Source organism: Pomacea canaliculata, linkage group LG12 (assembly GCF_003073045.1).
Source record: "Pomacea canaliculata isolate SZHN2017 linkage group LG12, ASM307304v1, whole genome shotgun sequence".
In the NCBI taxonomy this organism is placed as follows: Eukaryota; Metazoa; Mollusca; class Gastropoda; order Architaenioglossa; family Ampullariidae; genus Pomacea; species Pomacea canaliculata.
The window spans coordinates 11086011-11106362 of record NC_037601.1 but is presented as its reverse complement, the minus strand read 5'-3'; the positions used below and the strand labels follow the sequence as shown (position 1 = coordinate 11106362).

Below are 20352 nucleotides of genomic sequence, written 5' to 3'. Positions count from 1 at the left end.
GTGCAATATCGCCACTAGTTAGAAGGGTGTTTTTGCCAACCCAACTAATCAACCACCGATGTTAAAGACACCAAGGTCTAGCGTGCCCAGGGAGCTTATCTCTGTGCTACTGAGTCAATATTCATTTGTCTAGACGGTTTGAGAGATAAAGGTTGATTCAGATAGTTGTGATAATGCTACATGATGAAACCAGTTCGCCATTTAATATATTTAAAACGCAAAAAAATAGGACATATTTGATTTGTGAAAAACATTTTGGCATCAAGGTGATATTGTACCCCGTGTCTCAGTCCATCATGTCATTCTGTATTGGTGTTGCACATTGGGTTGCAGTCCATTGTGTCCTTCCATGTTGTTGCCTGCACTCTCCAACTGCATAAAAAAGTTTGTGTACAAGCAGAAGATCTTTAGGGCTGCAGCTGGAGGAGCATTCGACTGATTTGATCAGCTGACTGATGGAGGCGTTTAAAAAAGTTCGTTTAAAGTGAGTGCTCAAGCTCTTATGGAACAAAACTTCACTTGAAAGGATCGAGATAGGACCGACATGACAAGTATTTTTTGATTGCCCTGCTGTTTTACACATTGTCTGAACAGTGTTTTTGTTCTTTAAAAAAGTAATTTCAATCCATTTACAACTAGTTAGTGATGACAACGATGATTATTGAAGCTAGATGGAGATAATTCGAAAAAACATAAATATAGCACGTGGCTGAGGATTGAAATGAGAAATCCTCACGCGTGTCCATCAGACTCCTGTGAAAGCACCGGAAAGACCTGAAAGGACTGTAATAGCCATCAGAAAGGTGATGGGTTCGCAACCGACACCCGCAGAAAGCTGTTGTGGCCTGTGCGTGTGCAGTGTGTGTTTGAAAAGGTAAACACGAAAGAAAGCGGACATTAACGATGTAACAACCACTGATCGTGACCCAGCATCCCCCCACCAACCTAACCCCCAACTCCCGCAACCCACAAAATGTGCACAAGTTCATGAAAGTTCATATAATGGCGATGTAAAACGGTAGAGAATAGCAAGAAGACAGATGATATTCCAGCGCTGCAGCAAGTCTGAACAGGTTCTTGTCGCTTGACTGTAAGGTGAGAGTGATGTTGCCGGCTGGTGATCGATACTCGGCGCAGAACGAGCTCTGGGAGCCTATTAACGTGCATGCTGGGTAACCAAAGATTCCAGACTAGCAGAACATTCCTCTTCAAATTTCGTGTCCTTTAATTGCAGCCTTTTCAAGTAAGCTAATGGCTTGATTTAACTTTCTTCTCCAATAATCAGTAAAACTTTTTCTTTTAATTGTAGCTGCAGCTGCTGCCATATCAGATCGCAGCTTACTTGGAGGAGCTCTTTATAACACAGCGACCATTTTCAGATAACAATAGAGGACGCACTGTTCTCAATTTCTTTAACACCTAAAACTCGATTCAATCTTCGACATAACAGCCTTAGTTAAGCTCAACCCCGAAACCCTTCACACACACCTCCCACCTTTGTGTTAACTTTCCCCCTAGACCTGTCTTCTTACTACACTGAAGGCCAAGCCAACAACTTGCCAGTTAGACCCAATACCCACAAGTCTTCTTTTTGAGTGCTTAGATATTTTACTTCCTTCCATCACAAACATTGTAAATGTCAGCTTGTCATCAGGTGTTTTCCTGTTTAAAAATGTCCTGCTGAAGCCTTAAGAAATCCACGCTTGACGTCAATGTGTTGAACAATTGTCTCCCAGTTTCCAACTTGTCTTTTCTCTCAAAGATCATAGAGAAAGTAGTTTTGATATAGCTCTGGGCCTACTTACAAGAGTACCAGCTCATCCCAGATGCTCAGTCAGCATATAGACCTTTTCACAATACTGAAACTACTTTAATTAAAGTGACCACCGACATATTATCTGCCCTTGACAGCGGTGATGTTTCTGCCTTAACCTGTCTGCTGCATTTGACACCATGGACCACTCTCTGCTCCTTCATAGACTACACACCCTCTACGGGATTTCTGGTTCTGCACTAGCGTGGTTTAACTCCAATCTCACTGATAGGACCCAGACTGTTTGTTGATGGTCAAACATCTCGCCCTGCTCCACTTTCTTGTGGCGTGCCTCACAGTTCTGTTTATTCTGTATATGAAGCCACTTTCATGTCGCATCCAGTCTCACTGTTATGACAGACAAGTTACAGCTGTCAGTCTATTATCAACTACACAAGATCAGCACCGTCCATTCTGTCTACACGCGCTACCAACACTCTTGTCTGTGTGTTTGTTTTATCCAGACTTGATGACTGCAACTCCTTGCTTGCTGGCTGCCATGAATACCTTCTTCACAAACTCCAGAAAGTACAGAACTCTGCTGCATGTCTGGTGCTTAGAGCTAGGAAACAGGACCATGCCACCACTCTCTTTCTACGCTGGCTTGCCATCCCATCAAATATTCGATTTGATTAGACTTTTCCTCTGATATCACGCTTCTGAATTGTGAAAACATGGGTCCAAGCTGAAATTCTCGTCGTTAAAATGATCTGTTTCAATGAAATTAGATGATGTTTCATTTAGTGAATAAAGAAATGCTATGACTCAATGTGATTGTGTTTATTGGCACAAAACAGTGATTGATTATACAACTAGCCTTTGCATTATTTTGAGCAGTATAAACTGATCAAATTCTCCATGTACCCTTTGCATTATTTTTGCCTACCCATATATATATATACTCCTTCACTCTTTATGTGTTCCCTCATTTTACAGAAACATTTTTTCACGCCTTTCCCCCATCATTGGACATAAGTCAGGCCAAGTTAAAGTTTACTGAATCCACTGATGCTTTATCTCTAGTCCAGTCAGTGCATATGAGGTTGCAAATTTGTGGAAAAGTGATTGTTGTTTTCTGTTAAACAAACATGCAACAACTGTGATACTGACATTTTGCTCTTTTGTATTTCTTGTGTTTGTCTCACAAAAGTAATACAATAAACACCACAGAATTAATATTTAATCAAAACTTTATTTCTTTGTTCACAGCCAAAATGTAAGCAAAAGGAATATGCATGAGGGTATCAGCCAACACTTACACACTACAAGGTTTCAAATGTCCTTTAACCCATTCTGAAGTTCATCCACACACATCCATTCCACATGAGTTTGAGGGAAACACCAGTTTTTGATAAGAAAAAATATTGTGATTACATATTCTTCATCCTTTTAGTGACGGAAGTGAAAAAAATCTGGCGATTGAAGTTAGCCATGAGATGGCAAGAAAAATGAAGCAATTGCAAAAGGAAAAAGAGTTTTTATGCAGATCGTTTCTCCCACATTTCAAAATAAATTTTTACAATGAAAACAACCTGCTCCACTCACTCCTTTTGCATAAACTTATTAGTATGTTAATGAATACATTTAATGGATATCAGTGCTGCAGTTCAAAAATGAAGCAAACTCATGAAAAATGTCAGAGTAAATAAATTAGTTAACTACACTCTAGCTGCTTTGGTGGAGATCGTTTACCAGTTCTATAACGGAAAGGACAGTAAAGAGTGAGCAAAGATATAGCTCGTAGAGAAGAGAACTTGCAGCATCACAGCTTGTAATGTAGATGTACTTCATTTGTGTCAAATGTAACAATAATAAATAGGGTAACTATGGCAATTATTTTTATATTGTAAGAATGCATTCTCAACCCAGGACAGCAGTAAACACATTTATATAAGGAATGCACATTCTAAGTGAAGAGCACAGAAAGAGCTTGTATCTAGCACTTAGGTCAACTCCTCTCTTCTGCCACTGAGCAAAGTTTATACAACTGTTCTCATCGTTCCTGATAGTCACAAGAATTGGCCACCCACCTACATGGCATCAAAGTGGAAGCGTTGAGCTTCTTGCAGCTTCTCCCTTTTATCCTCTACCTATAAAAATAAAGTTAAATTACTGAGGTAACTCTCAGTAATAAACTGAAAAGAAAATGGTATTTTAGAACAGCTACACCAACACAAAACTGACGTTTAAAGTTGGAACCAAGAAATAACTCTAGCACTGATGGGTTGTGAAAGTATCAATCGAAACTCTGAAGAAATCAAAATCTGCAACATCAGTAAGATACAGCATGGGAATACCATCTTGCACAAAGTAATGTACAATACACAGCTGCCAAATGACATGAACTGCTTACCCTTTCACGCCAGTGCAGTAGGCCAGTGATAATGCCTATGAGAGCACAGGTACCCAACAGTGAGATGCCAGTCAGGAGCACAAGACGACTTGGTGTCACATAAAGCTTGCTTCTCCAACTATATAATGGCACACACACACACACACACAAACGTGTGACCCATTAAAAGGCAACATCCAAGTGAAAGATGTGTACAGTCTGTGGTACATTTTCTATTAAACCTTAACATACCAAGGGGGGTGGAGGACCCCAGAGGATGACTTTTAATGATCCTGTTGTAACTATAACGACTAATTTACTCTTGATTTTTGTTTAAACTTAAGATAGCTATTATATCATTAGACTTATAAAATGTCCTTTTAAACAAACATAAAAATAAAATATAAACATTTTGTCTGTGAGACACATTCCAACTATCAGCATAACTGTGACATGTGCTAAGGACACATGAATCTGTACCATTTATTTTAGTGAAATGATATAACTGGTTGTCCAGGAATATTATACTGTATGTAATCAGATGTAAAAATGTACATAATGTATTGTTAAAATTTTACATGTAAAAACTTATGAAAAAGAGAATATACATTTTATGGGTTAACTACTGTTGAAATAATCAAAATATTTGATGCTAAAAATGCTTGTCTTCTTCTTCACTCCCAGTGGAGCATAGGGCAACAACTACACCACCCCATCGGATCCGGTTCTGGGCGTCCCTTTCCAGTTAGGACCATGTCATGCCAGCTGCATCCACTTCGCTGTGGATCGATCTTCTCTATGTCTCTCTGGGTCTCCCAAATCTGCACCTCCCCTGTGGGTTCCAGCCCAGAGCTTGTCTCATTAAATTGTTGTCCAGCTTTCGCAAGATGTGACCAATCCAGCCCCACTTTGGCTTCTTGATGTCTTGGCTGGCAGGTTTTTGGTTGGTTCTCTCCCACAGGTCTGCACTGGAGATCTTCTTGGACCATCTGATATTGAGGATGTGTTGCAGACATCTGTTGACGAATGTCTGAATCTTGTTGGTGATGGTGCTTGTCACACGCCACGTCTCAGATCCATATAGAAGGACTGACTATACATTTGTTTGTATCACTGAAATATTGTTTCAGAAACCCCCAAACCTAATTTGAGTAATCTCTTGCAACAAACAGTTATAATGGGGTCCTCTGAGGACCCAAGCTTGGTAAACAACGTTGACAATGTAGGCTTGGTATGTTAAGGGTTAAGTAAGAAACACCTGAAGACTGAAGATGCATTTGTGCCACACATCAGTATGTGTGTAGTGATAATAACCATGGTTATTAAGAAAATCCAATATTATTTTACTTTAAAATATTTTATTAAACATTTTTTAAAACAAAAGACTGGAAGTAAACTTGCCTAGAAGGTGAATCAGTTGGGTAGGGAACCACCACCACCTGTGAGTTCGGGATAATTGATGTCCATGACCTCTGTCGTTTCTCCTTCAGAACGAAGAAAACGAAAACCAAACAGAAGCTTGAGAAACAATAGAAATAGTGTTTCCTTAAGTTTATGCAGTGTTGCATGATCTTATAACTGTTGAACATTACTTCAAATTTCCCATCTGTACTACTATCCGACATGTTCCCTTTATTATCATTATATTATCCTCTCTCTGTGCATTTATCAATCTGTTTTTTTTTAAATTTCCTTTTCAGCCTAAATTCAATATCATTTTACTTTCATTTATTGATAGTAGTCTACTGTTTAAAGCCATTCAAAATCTTGATATAATGGCATGATCTACTATCCTCTCAAGGTTGCTACTTTCACACCGTGGTAAAATAAGTCAGCATGATATAAAAAAAGTCTCACTGATTTGGGTGGATTCTGGATACCAACTTCAAGCAGATCAACAAAGTTTGGGGTCTGGCCCAGCCCAAAAACTTCAAATGGAAGTTGCAGTGAAAAGTATGCGGATTGAGATAACTGGGAAGCTATTAAAAACACATTGCAATTTATCGATCAGTATTTATTAAGAACTTGAAATGTACAAGTGTAGTAAATCATCTAAGTATGCGCTTAAGTATTGCCAACACTATCGCTCTTTCTCCAGACAATTTAATATTTTCCACAGCTTTTACTTAGATATTAAACACTTATGAGTACCTGCCTGTTTCATGATATAGTTAGCGAGTGGCAAACCTGAACACTAAGCTTGCAGAATCTGAAACACCCAGGTGCCAAGCCATAGTGCCCATTCTTGCACTTACCATATTTAAGGATTCTCTATGGATGGATACACAGCTTTTGCAGATCGCCCCTACTTTTACAGACAGACTGAACCTTGTATGGCAGTATGCCTCCCAGATAACTAACATTTTGTTGGACCATAAGGCCTGCTTCTGAATGGCATTTGATGACAGAGCTGCCAATGATCAGTGACTAGCTGTCTCAGTAATAATTTTATTCACAAACTGTTTTGCAGGTGGAGCATTCCCTACAGTGGCTGTTAACATGTTCTGGCACAAAGACATGGCACTTCTTCCATTCTATGATGTTTATGATGTCCTTCAGGCACACATTTGACATATTTTGTCCCAGCAGTGAACACAAATCTCACAGCTATTTTCAACAACAATGCCAGAAATGACACCACAAATTTTACTATTTCCTTTGTTGTCAGTAAACACTGTTCATACTTATACTATCAACAGCAAGTATAAGCTTAACAGTACCTGTAGGTCTTTTACATGATAGCATTTCCATTAACTGATCCACCAGCTACTATAGTCTTCGCTGTCAGTGCTAAATTAACAGTGTTCTTAACTAGTAAACCTTTACCATTTTCAGCACTGTGCAAAATCAGCTATTGCAATTCTATATTTTTTTTCTTGATGAATTGCCTCACAAATAAAGAACTCTTAAGCAACATTAAAAAACAACTTTAAATCTCACTAAATCTTAAGATAGCCTTATTTCTAAAGGAAAACAAATTTAAATGTCTTCCTTACAGACACCAATTTCATAGGCCCCGGTAGAAGTGGTTGTCTTAAACCGAATCACTGGACCCACTTGGTTGACACCATAGGGCTGCAAAAAATAATCAACTCTTGTTTAAGGCATAAAAAGTAAGGAATATCAAATCTTACAGGACAAATTAATAACCTTGTGTTAAAAAAACAAGAACATCTTTATTAGAAAATAAAAGATTGGTCTATATTGGGTCATTGCTATGGTGACATGATTTGATGTCATACATTTTTATGTTATTTTTATCCACTCAGAAGAAAGTTTGATTCAAGCAGGTAGTATCATTTCTGTGCCCTCTGCAGGCACAACCTCTGTAAGGTACGTAATATCATGGCCAATAATAGGCCATTCCCAGCCAATGGTTCATTACATGCTCCCTGGGGTGAGAAGTAAGACATATCCAGGCCAGAGCATCCTGCCTGAAAAAAAATGTTCTTCACTAAGGCAATACCCTCTCTGAACACCACTGTGGCACGATTCATACCTCTCCTTGATGCTGTAATCCCCTAAAGACCTGCGCAGATTTAGCAGAAGACCCTGATGTTTCACATGATACAATGTTAAGTCACCAGCTTGTGTTTATAAAAATAGAGTGCTAAGAATAAATTCTTTTTCTTCAAGATTTACCAGATGACAAAAACATGGGGAGAATGTAAAAAAGAGCTTGTGTAATCCTGGAACAGGATGCTGGCATTTGCCTTCTCTCCAATATCCGTATGCCTCACATTATAACCAAGACATGATGGCCGAGTTGCTCATGTGAGGTGGGAATAAGACTAAATGTCATGTCGGGAAGACTTAGTCCTCACATTTTCTTGGGCTTTACAGCTGGAGTCCCAAGCTCCCTGCACCAAATCAGAAATTCCACATCCAAACACAGAGAGAGGGGGACTTCTCTGCACAGGTAAGACACTACTGTGGAGTTGTCTGACAAAAGAATTCCTCGGTGAGAAAGAACGTGAATCCAAGGAAAGAGAGCCTCCCAGACTTCCTTGATTTCCAGAAAATTGACATGAAGAAATCTGTCACCTGCAGACCAAGATCCCTGACACTGAAGGGAAGGGATAAGGAGGTACCTTAACCTGTCTTGCTGGCATCAGTCCAAAGAGTGAATGTAGTTGTTCCTCTTGCAAATGGCAGCCCATCTGCTGCCGTCAGATCCCTCCAACATTAGGGATGGCATAGGGCCTGTTGACTTACTAGGTCCTGTGGCCAATATAGTAAAGGTTGGCTGTCCTGGGTTCAGCTCTCGTCTCCGGCATGCTGTTCTTTCTCTGCATGTGGCACCACAAGGCTGGCTGCCTTGCTGTGATATAGTCTCAGTTGCTGTCTCAGCATAAGACACCAATTCTCTCCTCCCCTGTGGCCCCCACGAAAGACACTGTACAGCCCTCATGACAACACAAATGTGACCCATGCGCCCTTAAGGGACCCTCAGTTTCACATGCATGCTCTAGATGACCAATCTAATGTTTTCAGCACACTTGGAGAAGGTGTATCCTGAGCCACCCCAAGAGAAGACGATCCAATGCTGCATTATGAAAACCCAGTAGAGACAGCCACTCCTGGGCATCTCTGCAGTGCTGTCTGCAAAAGAGTTGACTTCCAAGAAATTTAACTTGTGAGCACAGATTGTTCACGATGTGGAAGCAAGTATCCTATCAACTTAGAGAGAGCATGGGCTCTGGCTGTGTAATAGCCAATTGTCCAAGTAGGCTGATGGATGGGTAGTTATGATTAGCTGTACTGCAGACATTGTGGAATTCATCATCGAGTAAAAGCCCCTGAACAGCTTAAAGGAAAGGGGCACAAACTGGAAGACCCTCCCTGCATGGGTGAACTACAAGTGTGGTTGGACTTTAATTGCTGATATATCGTGCCTCTCATCATTTGAGTGAAAGCCCACAGACCAAAATGACCATCCAAACATGCAAATGTGAAGCAGTTTTAAGAAACTGTCAGCATATGTATAATAAGATGTATTAAAACCATTCTACCTCAATAAGCAATCAGACCTGTCAAAAAACATTGTTTAGTCCTATTCATTCATAAACAAACAATTCCCAAATGTGTACACATGAATATTACAATCAGCAAAGCTACTTTAATATTTCCCTCTTCCTTTTCATAGGAAATATTACCTATGATGGATTCTAAATGTTTTTAGTATACCTGATGATCATTAGGACAGTTGTCAAGGCAGCGCCCACTAACAACTGGAAAAAGCAAATTTTCAGTCGTTTATACAAAGCACTGCAGGACATGGAAACAGCAAAAATGTATTATGAATTACTGTATTCCTTCTCTTCAAGTCATGAACTTAATCTGTACCCTAGATAACCAAATCTATGCAAATTAACATTTTCATATACACAGTTTTCATGGCAACTTTTGGTGGCTCATAATTCATGTAAGAGCTCAAATTATTTTTTTATCATGAAGTTTGCTAGGTATCTACAAATAAGATTGTGAGTACTCTTAATTTGCATATTAGTAGCTCTGACTGTTTGACATATGTTGCAGTGATATTATTGCAAGTGTGTTTTCTATAATCATGCTACTTTATGCAAGTTCAATCTCACCCATGACCTTGAGGAAGTAAGCATCAGCCGTAAAGTCTTGCTCAAGAGCAAGAAGCTTTGGCTCACCGTCTGTGTAAACAGTCAACACAATGTCTAGAATACCCTGAAAAGATAACCACTCAGTATTTTAAATGCATAGCAAACAAAAAATTACAAAAATATCAAAACCTATCCCCATGTATCTTCATAATGAATGCTGCGATATTTGATATCATGGATTATGATCATAGGAATTTTCAGACTTTGCCACAAGCCCCCACCATCTCTTGATATGTATTATTTTAAGTTGACAAACCAAAGGGTGAAAAGGTTGAAGACATGTAGACTTCATCATTATATCTGATGGTAAGCTGCTGAGATATCCATATATATTTATATGAAGCCTATTCTTCCACTTACATCTTCCATAAAGTCATAGAAGGCACAGAGCAGTGGATGCTGTGACTCTGGAGACAGAGGCTGGTCAAAGTTGATCTGGAATGTTCTAGAGAATCCTTCACATGAACTGCATGGGGTGTTGAGTAGCAGGAAAGCCGCATAGCTGTTGTTTCTGTAAACATCTTCTTCAAATTAACAACACAAAGAATACTGTAAACTACTGCTCATTCTGTTTTCTATTTTCTAAAACTTAGTCTCACTTTAGATTCTCCTCTAGTATCTATTATCTAGTATTGTATTTGTAAACATACTGTTTAAGACAATAATACAATGTTAGACTCCTCTAGATAGTACTAAGACAGCTTACAGCTGTTTCCATATTTTGGTGAAGATGTTACAAGGAGTTTTGGTTTCAACACTTATTAGTAAATATCAGAGGAAGCAAATACTGTACTACAGAGTAATCAGTGAACATACCTAGATGACTTTAAAACTGTGACAGCATCTGGGAATCCATCTAGATTGTAGTCACCAAAACGCAGTGCCATGGGGACTTCTAACCAGGACAGTGGAAGAGATTCAGTAAAGAAATTCCAATCCTTGAAATCCATTATCCGAGTCCACTATTAAAAAAAGAATTTCAAAAACAACAAATCACCCTATCAAATGTCAGGACAAAGTCTGCATGCCTTCCTTTCACCTTATGGTTGATCAGCTATGTATATATTGGTGACATAATAGTAACTGCATAAAAAAGACCCACCAAAATTCTCTGCTCCAAATTTAGACTAGAAGTACCATTACATTCCTGTTTGTAAAGATTGCTCTCAAAACATTTAATTACTTAAATACAAATCATAAACAGAAAGATTTAAGGCCTACTATTTTGCATATCTGCGTTTTGGTATATGCATGGTGCACACAAACACAATGATATACAAACATCTATGTAAGAAATTGTTTGTTAATGCATTGGACCTGATTAATTTACTGCATAATTCTGACCACTACTGGTGGAACAGCTAAAGGTCACACATGATGACAATATAGCTGCAATCAGGCACAGTATGGTAATCCTGAACTTACATTTCCACGACCCCAGACAAAAATGGCACTCTGCTCACAATTAACATCAATGCATCCAGGCAGGATAATATTAATTTCTTGGTTATCATCTGAAAGGTAAAAGTTTTCTTCATTTCATAACTTTCATTTTTAAAAATCACATTTAAACAGTGAAATTATGCATTGTCAAAAGGTCCCTGATAATATTTACAACTGCACATAGTTAAAAATTTTCTAATTTTCCTTTCAAAATATTCCTAAAGAATATGACTGTATTGTTATTATCATGTTATTTTTCACGATTGAAACTATTATTCACTTCTTTTTTTTATCTCTGCCAAGACTATTTGAGGGCTAAAAAGATACTACTGTATTCCACTGTAAATGATACTACTGCTTTCCACTGCAATTTGGATGGTACTACCCAATGGCTTAGTTCCTTTCTGAAATTAAAAATTCCTTAAAATAAAGCCACCACCAAGATTTATGTGCTAAAATTACTGCTAAAGAAGACTAAGACAAATAAATCCATTAAGGTTTAAAGTCTGAAAGAAATACTTCAGAAAATATAAAGCTGATAATCTTCAATGTTTAATTTTAAGTTTTTATTTTCCTAAAGCTTGCTTTATAGAACTCTCCCCAAATTGTAAGGAAAAAGTATCATATCCACAGACACAGCAGCAGAAAAGTGCATGCTCTTACTCAGGTCATAGAATGAAGCACGGCCTGAGACTATGAGCTCTGCTGGTGAAGCAATAGTCTTGTTCCATTCAAATATTCCATTCTGACATAAACAAAAATCCTTACATTATATATATTTCAAATACAATGTCAAAAAATAATGACACAATATTATACACACAAACAAACACCATGATATATAAACTTTCAAGTTTATATTCTTTCTCATGTAGACTGGAAGCACAAGATCTAACATCTCGTAAGAGGTTCAATATTAATTTCTTTTAAAATCTTCACAGGGAAGAGGACTGTCTTGTGGTGCAGAGTTTTATTGCTATATCTGTACCACTACATCTGTGCTGCTATGTGTGCTAGTATGTCCATGCTGTTATTGCATAAACCATGCAGCATAGCTTGCACTATAACCTCTGCATCCACTATTACTAACCTTTAGAACAGGGGTGGGCAACTTCTCCGGTCGGCGGGCCGGATATGGGGAAATGAAGTCCTTGGCGGGCCAGATTACTGGATCAATACCTTAATCGCCTATTTATCTACATATGCAAGGAATAAATCGTGTTTAATGTAAACTCGTAAACTTTAATTTTAAAGCATAGAGACCGAAAACAGTATTTAATGATGTTAAGGTAATGTACTTCAATAGCTGCTGAAGTCAATGAGACAGCTGCGGCTGATCAAAGTTGTCAACAAGTTGCTTGAACTCTGGCTGCATGTCGGAGGTAGACATCCTCAGTAACGACTGCACGTGAACATCAGTTACATTGGAACGCAGATTTGTCTTGTTAATGTTCATGGTCGAAAATGTCTGCTCACAAATGTATGTAGACCCGAACAGAACAAGTAGTTTCATGGCCATCTTTCTCAGGTTGGCAAACTTGGACTCATTCAGTGAGGCATACAATTTGTCAATGCTTTCAGACTGGAATTTCTCTTTCAGGGTAGAGTCACACTGCAGGTCAATCGATTCCAGCTGTAGAACATCCAGCACCTTTTCAAAGTCAGTTGTAAACGGGGATGACAAGATATCAAACTCGGCAGCAAGTTTCTGGAAGTCCGCAAAACGACGAGCAAATTCCTTGTCTAGTGTAGATATCATATTGGTGTATTTCTCAGTTGCCATCATCTGGGGTACCATAGTCTCGAGTGTTGGAAAGCGTGTTGTGATATTCTGACTGAGCTGGCGAGAAAACAGTTTTAGCTTCATCCTCAATGTCTTCACTGTTGAGTACATTTCGTGAGCAAAAGTGCCCTTCCCTTGAAGTCTGGTGCTCAATTCATTCATATGTTCAAAGAGATCAACTGCAAACGCCAGCTCTGATTGCCATTCGGATTCTCTGCTGCTTTACAAGTTTTCTTTCCAGTTCTGTTGCTCTTGTTTTGCCGTTCCGCTGCTGATGAAGTCCTGCCATAGCCTGCATGTTTCGTCGCATCATGGCGGCTAACGTTGTACTCTCTCAACACGGCAACACTTTCACTGCACAACACACATACTGCTTTCTTGCCGACTTCTAAATCTAATTCTAACTGAAAACAAAGAATCAAAAAGCAAAGAAAACAAAGAACCAACAAATAACTAACAGTCACTATTATTCGACGCAGTAAGCAAGTAATTAGCAGTGGGAGATTGCGGCAGAATGTGGCCGCGGGCCACATTATCATGTACGACCAGAAACAGTATACGGGCCAGTCAAAATCCCGTCGCGGGCCGGATCCGGCCCGCGGGCCGTATGTTGCCCACCCCTGCTTTAGAAACAAGAGATGAGATAGTCTATTTACAGATTATATTTACTTGTGTATGATATTCTGCATATTAAAAGGTAATAAATGAAGGCAACACATAATGTTCACTATTTCTTCAGCTCATTTATAAAAATCTTAAGACAAATCATGAAATATAAATGTCATACTTTAGCTTATAGCTACCTTACCTTGGCAGTCCATATCTCAAACGCTATCCGTTTGTCTTTTTCGGACACCAAACACAGATCTGTAATAAGATTAAAGAATTTGGTTCACAGGTGGAACACCAGAGACCTCAACATTGATGAACCATAACCTCAAACTACTTTTAAACCTGCACCAGTTACTGCCTGGCTCGTGCTTACCTGTCCTCAGATGTTTTCAATCTTTTAATGGTGTATTTACTATTAAAAGATGATATCTATCTGCTCATGAATGTTGGCATAGGGAACTATCAGTGCATCCCGGTCAGTACGGGTGAGATAGTCTTGTAATTTATCTGTAGCCTCCTGGCACCTGCTGATCCTCACCAGTGGTTTGGCCTATAAGTTGCAGGACATAGCAGTGATCAGGTGTTGCTTCCTATCTGGTCTTGTTTGGATTGAGCACTCAGTTGACTGACTGGTGTGACTGGTCCCTTGCTACCAGCACGAGGTAGTCTAGAAACTTCAATGCCACATACAGTTCATGAGAGTGCCTCAATTTCTCTTATGAACCTTCAGGTGGACATACCCTTCCATCAGCTAAATACAGCTAAACTCTCTCACCAAAGATTAAGTATGTTCATGCCACTGTACTACTGATTTCTTTTTCAGTTATTTTGGCAGATGCATGTCACCAGTTTTTAAAATCAAACAAAAAGCAAAGCAGTCAATGATTTTGCCATGAACAATTGGAGATGCCTATGAGAATTAACCATTAAATTAACTTTGCTCTAAAATTTTCACAAAGACCAAAATGTTTCATTTCTACTGTTCTGTAATTTGAAAATAGAAGTGATTACCTGGAACAAGGTCCCCATTAAAGTCAACAAAAGCTGATGATTGAGGAACTCTTAAAGGATCAAGGGAATTGGAAGACGTTGAATTTCTGACTTCCAAAGTATGGTAAGTCCTGTTTGTACTGAAAACAAATATAAAGAAATTTGTGTTAAAACTTGTTCACATTTCCACAGACTTGCATGTTGTTCCTGCACCTTTCAGATCTTTACTTTGTGCTATGTCATCTGGATAAACACAAACTGGACAGAGACAAAACTAATAATAGATAAGATATAAAAATTCAGTATTTATAAAAGATTAAAGTAATTTAAAATAGTGAAAGCCTTCAATGGCTACTTCACATTTAAATTAATAAAGCCTTAATATAACAGTATTTTTAATTATATTTTAATTACATGTGTTAAGTTCATTGCAAAGATGCTAATTTCTAAAATCTGCACAAATAACTCTTCTATTTAGACACCAAAATTCTCACCAGCAATTTGGAAAGAGGTTAAAATTCTGAAAGGCCACTATAGTAAGTTTTCAGTTTCTAATGAGAAGAAATTAGTACAAGATAATGGGCAGCACTTATGTCAGTCTTATAAATTATAAAGCTGAAGCTTGTAATAAATGCAGCATCTTGACATAATACTTTATAAATTATACTTTGTAGTATGCCAAATTTTCTAAAAAAAAGAAGAGGAACTCCTCTGGATCTCTGAACTTTGTTTCTAAAGTGTTACAGTACACTGTCATCTATATAATACCTGAATACAAAGAAGACTCTTGATCCTGTATATGTTTCTCCTACAAGGTCAGGAATCATATCTCCATTGGCACTGTTCATAACATACACAGTCCAATAATATTTTGTATGCTATAAATAAATGCTATGCTCCACTGGGGGCGTATAGGAAAGAAGAAGAAGATAAATAAATGTAGGAAACAGCTCAGAAATAAAAAATATGCATTAGCTTGCATCTACAATCATAAATCTCAGTAACCCATTTGTATTTATGGTTTAAAACATCTAAGCTTGAATATCTCACTTTGTAATAAACTATGTGGCAAGACTAAAATAATACAGTCTTGCTACAAAAGGAATCTGCAATAATGTCACTTTGTTTAGAACATCACATCAGTGCATGTTTGTTAGTCTTTGTTAAGGTGACCAGACATTTCGGGGGCGAAAGCTGGACACATGCCGATGATGGTGTCGTCACCGTTAAAGAACACCGAATTAGCGTATGGTATTCCGATTTTTAAAGACAACCAGGACATTTGATGGACTTGCCAGAAAGCCAGAAAGCAGGACATTGGGCGTCCCGCCCGATGAGCAGGCGGGACACGAGGTCAAAAGCGGGACTGTCCCGCCTAATGCAGGACGTCTGGTCACCTTATCTTTGTTGAGCTTTACAGGATCACTTACATAAGACATTCAAGATGGTCAGCTCAATCTACTAAATCTATGTTAATCATCTGTATTTTCTCAACTGGTTTATTGTAACTCCTTATTTGTTATCTTCCTAACTACCTTTTTGATAAATTCCAAAAGACCTAAAACAACACTGCATGTTTTGTTTTCTGGAAAGCAAAATACTGATGCTGAATGGCTTTTTCTATGCGATCTATCTTGGTTGTGATGCTGCGCGTTATAAATTCCCATTATTATTATTAAGTATCCACAAACGGACGACACTATGGCAAGCATGAATATGGGAAAAATTTGTGGTAATGAGGAGTAAACAGAAAACTTCACTCTTTTCTTTAACTACCTTCTCTCACAACTTGTGTGCTGGTGGATGTCCCTTCTCTATCAACCAACTACTACCAAACAGTACATGCTTTGTCTTCTTTGCTTTTTATTGACCTGGCCACTTTTCCTTGTGCCTTGTTCTTTACTACTGAGCTGCTCTTGGAACTTTATTTAAGAGACAGACATGTTTACATCAACTATTATTAATGATAAATACTTGACTCACTCAATAATAGATGGTTGATCTTTCAAAGTTTCATTCAAAATTAAAGCCTTCTTATCTGAAAATATAGAGCATTAGTGTTACAAACAATATTATGATGGATCACAAGCCCTCAGCCCAGCCTTTCCCTTCTTTAAAGACTTGCATGATGTTATGATCAAACTATGAAATATACTATATATGAAAGGGGGGAGCCCCAAGATTATCAGATAACTCATATCTCCATACTCTAACACAGTGTTGCTACTTCTTTATGCATCAGCCAACTATCCACATACACATCACTGACTTATTTCTGGTGGTTGTTACCACTGCCTATACAAGCAAGTTCTGCATTTCTGTTTCTTATATCAAGATGTGAGTCACATGCTTGTAAAGACACACACACCCCACCTGGTCGACATTGCACTGCTTCCAAGCCCTTATATGGCTTCATCTCATTGTCTCCATACTCAATTTATCCTCAAGTTATAGAAGCAATAACTATTCCCTGGTGTCCAGGGATGTACCATGGTTTCTCAGTAATGGTCTGCACACCCAAGTAAACTGTTGTTTCACCCTACAGCAGCATGAGTCAATCTAAGCAAGGCCCTTTACAGTTGGTAAACAACAGTCTATCTCCAGCATGTTGGAGTATGAAGTGGATATCCTGGAAATTTTCTCTCTTTGCAGAACGGGTGACTCACCTAGTACTGATATTAAGATGCAGGTTAATGCTTGCTAACGTTCTAATCCACCATGTAGTCCAGGGGTGGGTAAAGTTTTCTTTTTGCAGGCCGGTCTCAAAATTCTAAGCTATGGAGCAGACCCATAAAAGCCCAGGCCAGGTGACTACACAACAAACCTAGTGATACTAGAATAGACAACAAATGGTGTTCACTTACCAAATTTATTGTGTAAAGTTAAGATGAATTCACTCACAATAACACTTTAAAACCAGCCTTTCCTTTGAAGGCATCCGCTCCTGATGATCTCTAATGACTACATCAGACATGTCAAAGTGTCATTTGTTAAATTTCTACTTTATCTATGTTAGAATGTTACAGACTGCCAATTTCTAATGCTGTTGTACTTGATAAATTAAATTTCAATCAAATTAACCTAGGCTAAATAAAAATACGAAAATAAGTGCCCTTCACATTTTGGCAGACGGGTCGGTCCAAAGCTGTCCCTGGGCCGCACTTTTCCCACCCCTAATGTAGTAACTGACAAGTTAACTTCAAGAAGACAGCTGGTCAATCCTGGCAGTTCATTGTCACTGGTTCAAAGTAGTATCATTGTTCTGAACTCTACTCAAGGGTCCTAGCCTTTATTTCCAAAACTCTTACCTCCATGGCATAGTCTCTGGATCACATAGAGAGTAGCATGAACAGAGTTGCTTGGGCCTAAATTGATCCACATTTGCATACATCCAAAACTAATAAGGATTGCCATTGGCCAATCACAAGCACAAGCATTTTCTCAGCCAAACTAGCCAGTGCAATCAGGGTAAGCCCATCGGATCACAGTGACCATCACTAGCCACGACCTGCTATGGGTGACAGAAGATGTTTCCCCATTCCTCTCTTCACACATATATGGATTCAAACATTCTCTTTGAGCCCTTCCCAAGACAAGCAGGCTCTGACTAACAACTGCCACTGTCCTAATGCCTTTATATCCCCTCGCACCTAGGCCAGACATTCTAGTGCAAAACATTTAGGTGGTCTCTTTATATGACTTCCTCTTATTTATACAGATGTGTTCTACTTCCAGCCTTAGTACACACCTAACATTAAATACAAGATTGGTTCACATGTGGGAGATTCCCACCTGCACCTCAACCAATGACAATTCTTAAGATCAAATGAAAAATAAAATGTGATAACTTAGTATTTTAAAATTTTACTGCATACTGAGTTAACATCTACAATGAAGAAAGTTGACAATTAACCACATAAAGTGTGATTTAAAATTAGAAGCAAATTTCACAATAATAATATAAAGTACATTCCTCAACTATATGCTCTTTATATAAATTGCAAAAATATCTTTTTTTACACACACACATGAACGCACATGTGCATGCAGAGCACAGCACTATGCAATACACACTGTAAGATTAACACAATGCATACAACATAAACTTTTAAAAAAGTGAAGGTAAAGAGTCCTATAGGCCACATCATGTGGAAGGCGGAGCCCTGCCCTTTCCTGCAGTCATTATCTCCTATGATAAATCTGGGCAGAGCAGCTGCTAGGTGAGCAGAGGTTGACCAAGGAGGCCTTGAACCTAGGTCTCCATAGTCAAGCACACTAACCCCAGCATAAACTTACAAAGACATAAATGGGGTAGTTATCCTTGTCACCATGGTGAGCCCCAGATCGGTGATGGACAAATGGTGTCCAAAGGAATCATTGACCTGGTGTCCCTCTTTACAAATCTAAACAGCCACATTCACAGCTTCTTCCAGCTTCTATTTAACCTATGTTCTTACATGATGGTGGCTCCTCACAGAATCAAACTAGCCACAAACTAATGCTTACCCAATGCATTAGTCCCACTAATGCCCCAATGGATTTCAGCTGAAATGTGATTGGATTCAGTCTTTCTCAACAGCAGCAGATCCATCTGGGCATCTCCATCAAAGTCTCCAGGTGCTATGCTAGCTATGGCACTAGTGTTGCTTTCCATTAGCTTCTTACTAGAGAAGCTTGCCTTCTTTTCAGTAAGTTCCTGCTTTGCTTGCAATAAATAAATTGTTTTTCCTGAAATGAAAATGAAAGAAATTCTTGATAGATTAATCATTAAAACTTGAATATTGCTTGGCTACCAGTATCATCAAGTACTAAAGCTCCATGTGTTAGAATGAGACCTCAGAAAAGTAGCAAGTCAAGCTAAAAAAAGAAAGATAGCTATAGGCCTTTATTACTGGTCATAATATCAACACAAATAGATTATATTTGGTTCCCAGCACTGTCTCTTTTGAAAAAGCCTGATCTTGATTGCAAGAAACTCCAAAATCACAGACCTGTCAAACTTATGTAATGTCTGATGTATCATGTAATGGTAGCATTGGCAGACAATCTCCTGAAAAGGATTTCTTTGTATTTGTAAAATGGGTTTGAAAAAGCCTTTGAAATTATCATACTATTATTCACAGCATTAATAAATAGAAAACCCCAGCCCTGTGAAGGGGTGTCACGTAAAGAGAGTGTGACGAGACAAGATCTGAACCCTGAGTTGCTCACTGCAGTGGTGACAAGCGAGTGTTTTAACCACTACACTACCGGTCGCACCTTAAAAAAATATGTGTTAACTCACTGGATTTTACCCCAGCTTGAACTTCACATCAACTTTCGAATCGTATTTAAATGTCAAATAATCTCAAAAGGGTTAACTTCTGCACAATAGTGTTGTTTAGGTGACGTGGCACAAAAATCACACATCACTACAATGCTTTTCAGCAACAACAACAAAATTGAAAGTTTATTCCTTTTTCTATTACAGGTCCATTCAATGATTCATCAAGATCATATGACCACAACCAAAAGTAGCTTACCATCGTTTGTCAAGACAAAAATATCTGTTAGTTTGTCTGCGTTGAAGTCCCCAAAAGCTGCAACAATCCCTTTGTTGAAATTCCCAAAGACATCTGATGTCACATCGGACGTTGAAGTATGACTGCATGCCCACAAAGACATGTAAACAAAAACAAAATATCGGGTCTTCATATTCTACCAACATTCAGTCTGCACCGGAAGTTCTGGAGTTACCCTTTTT

The 20352-nt window shown here is 38.5% G+C and overlaps 1 protein-coding gene across 1 annotated transcript; it reads right to left on the bottom strand.

Annotated features, from left to right (window-relative positions):
• Positions 1 to 2985: 2985 nt before the first annotated feature.
• On the bottom strand, positions 2986 to 20352 carry LOC112576419 (T-cell immunomodulatory protein-like). Its single transcript, XM_025258797.1, has 17 exons — positions 20132 to 20352; positions 19116 to 19337; positions 16593 to 16647; positions 15378 to 15449; positions 14631 to 14749; positions 13816 to 13874; positions 11888 to 11969; positions 11207 to 11295; positions 10598 to 10743; positions 10142 to 10292; positions 9743 to 9845; positions 9333 to 9376; positions 7142 to 7220; positions 6003 to 6124; positions 5547 to 5629; positions 4167 to 4284; positions 2986 to 3903 (listed from the first exon to the last, which is right to left on the bottom strand). Exons 1-17 carry the CDS (start codon positions 20301 to 20303, stop codon positions 3844 to 3846), a joined length of 1776 nt encoding a protein of 591 aa, XP_025114582.1. The 5' UTR covers positions 20304 to 20352; the 3' UTR covers positions 2986 to 3843.

What these genes read in the sequence shown, in the direction of transcription:
- LOC112576419 (XM_025258797.1), bottom strand. Translation starts at nt 20,303, where the DNA reads ATGAAGACCCGATATTTTGTTTTTGTTTACATGTCTTTGTGGGCATGC. An exon ending in TAATGGGGACCTTGTTCCAG is followed by an intron (nt 13,875 to 14,630) that starts GTAATCACTTCT and finishes ATCTTATTACAG; the next exon opens with ATCTGTGTTTGGTGTCCGAA. An exon ending in TGCTTCATTCTATGACCTGA is followed by an intron (nt 11,296 to 11,887) that starts GTAAGAGCATGC and finishes TTTACCTTTCAG; the next exon opens with ATGATAACCAAGAAATTAAT.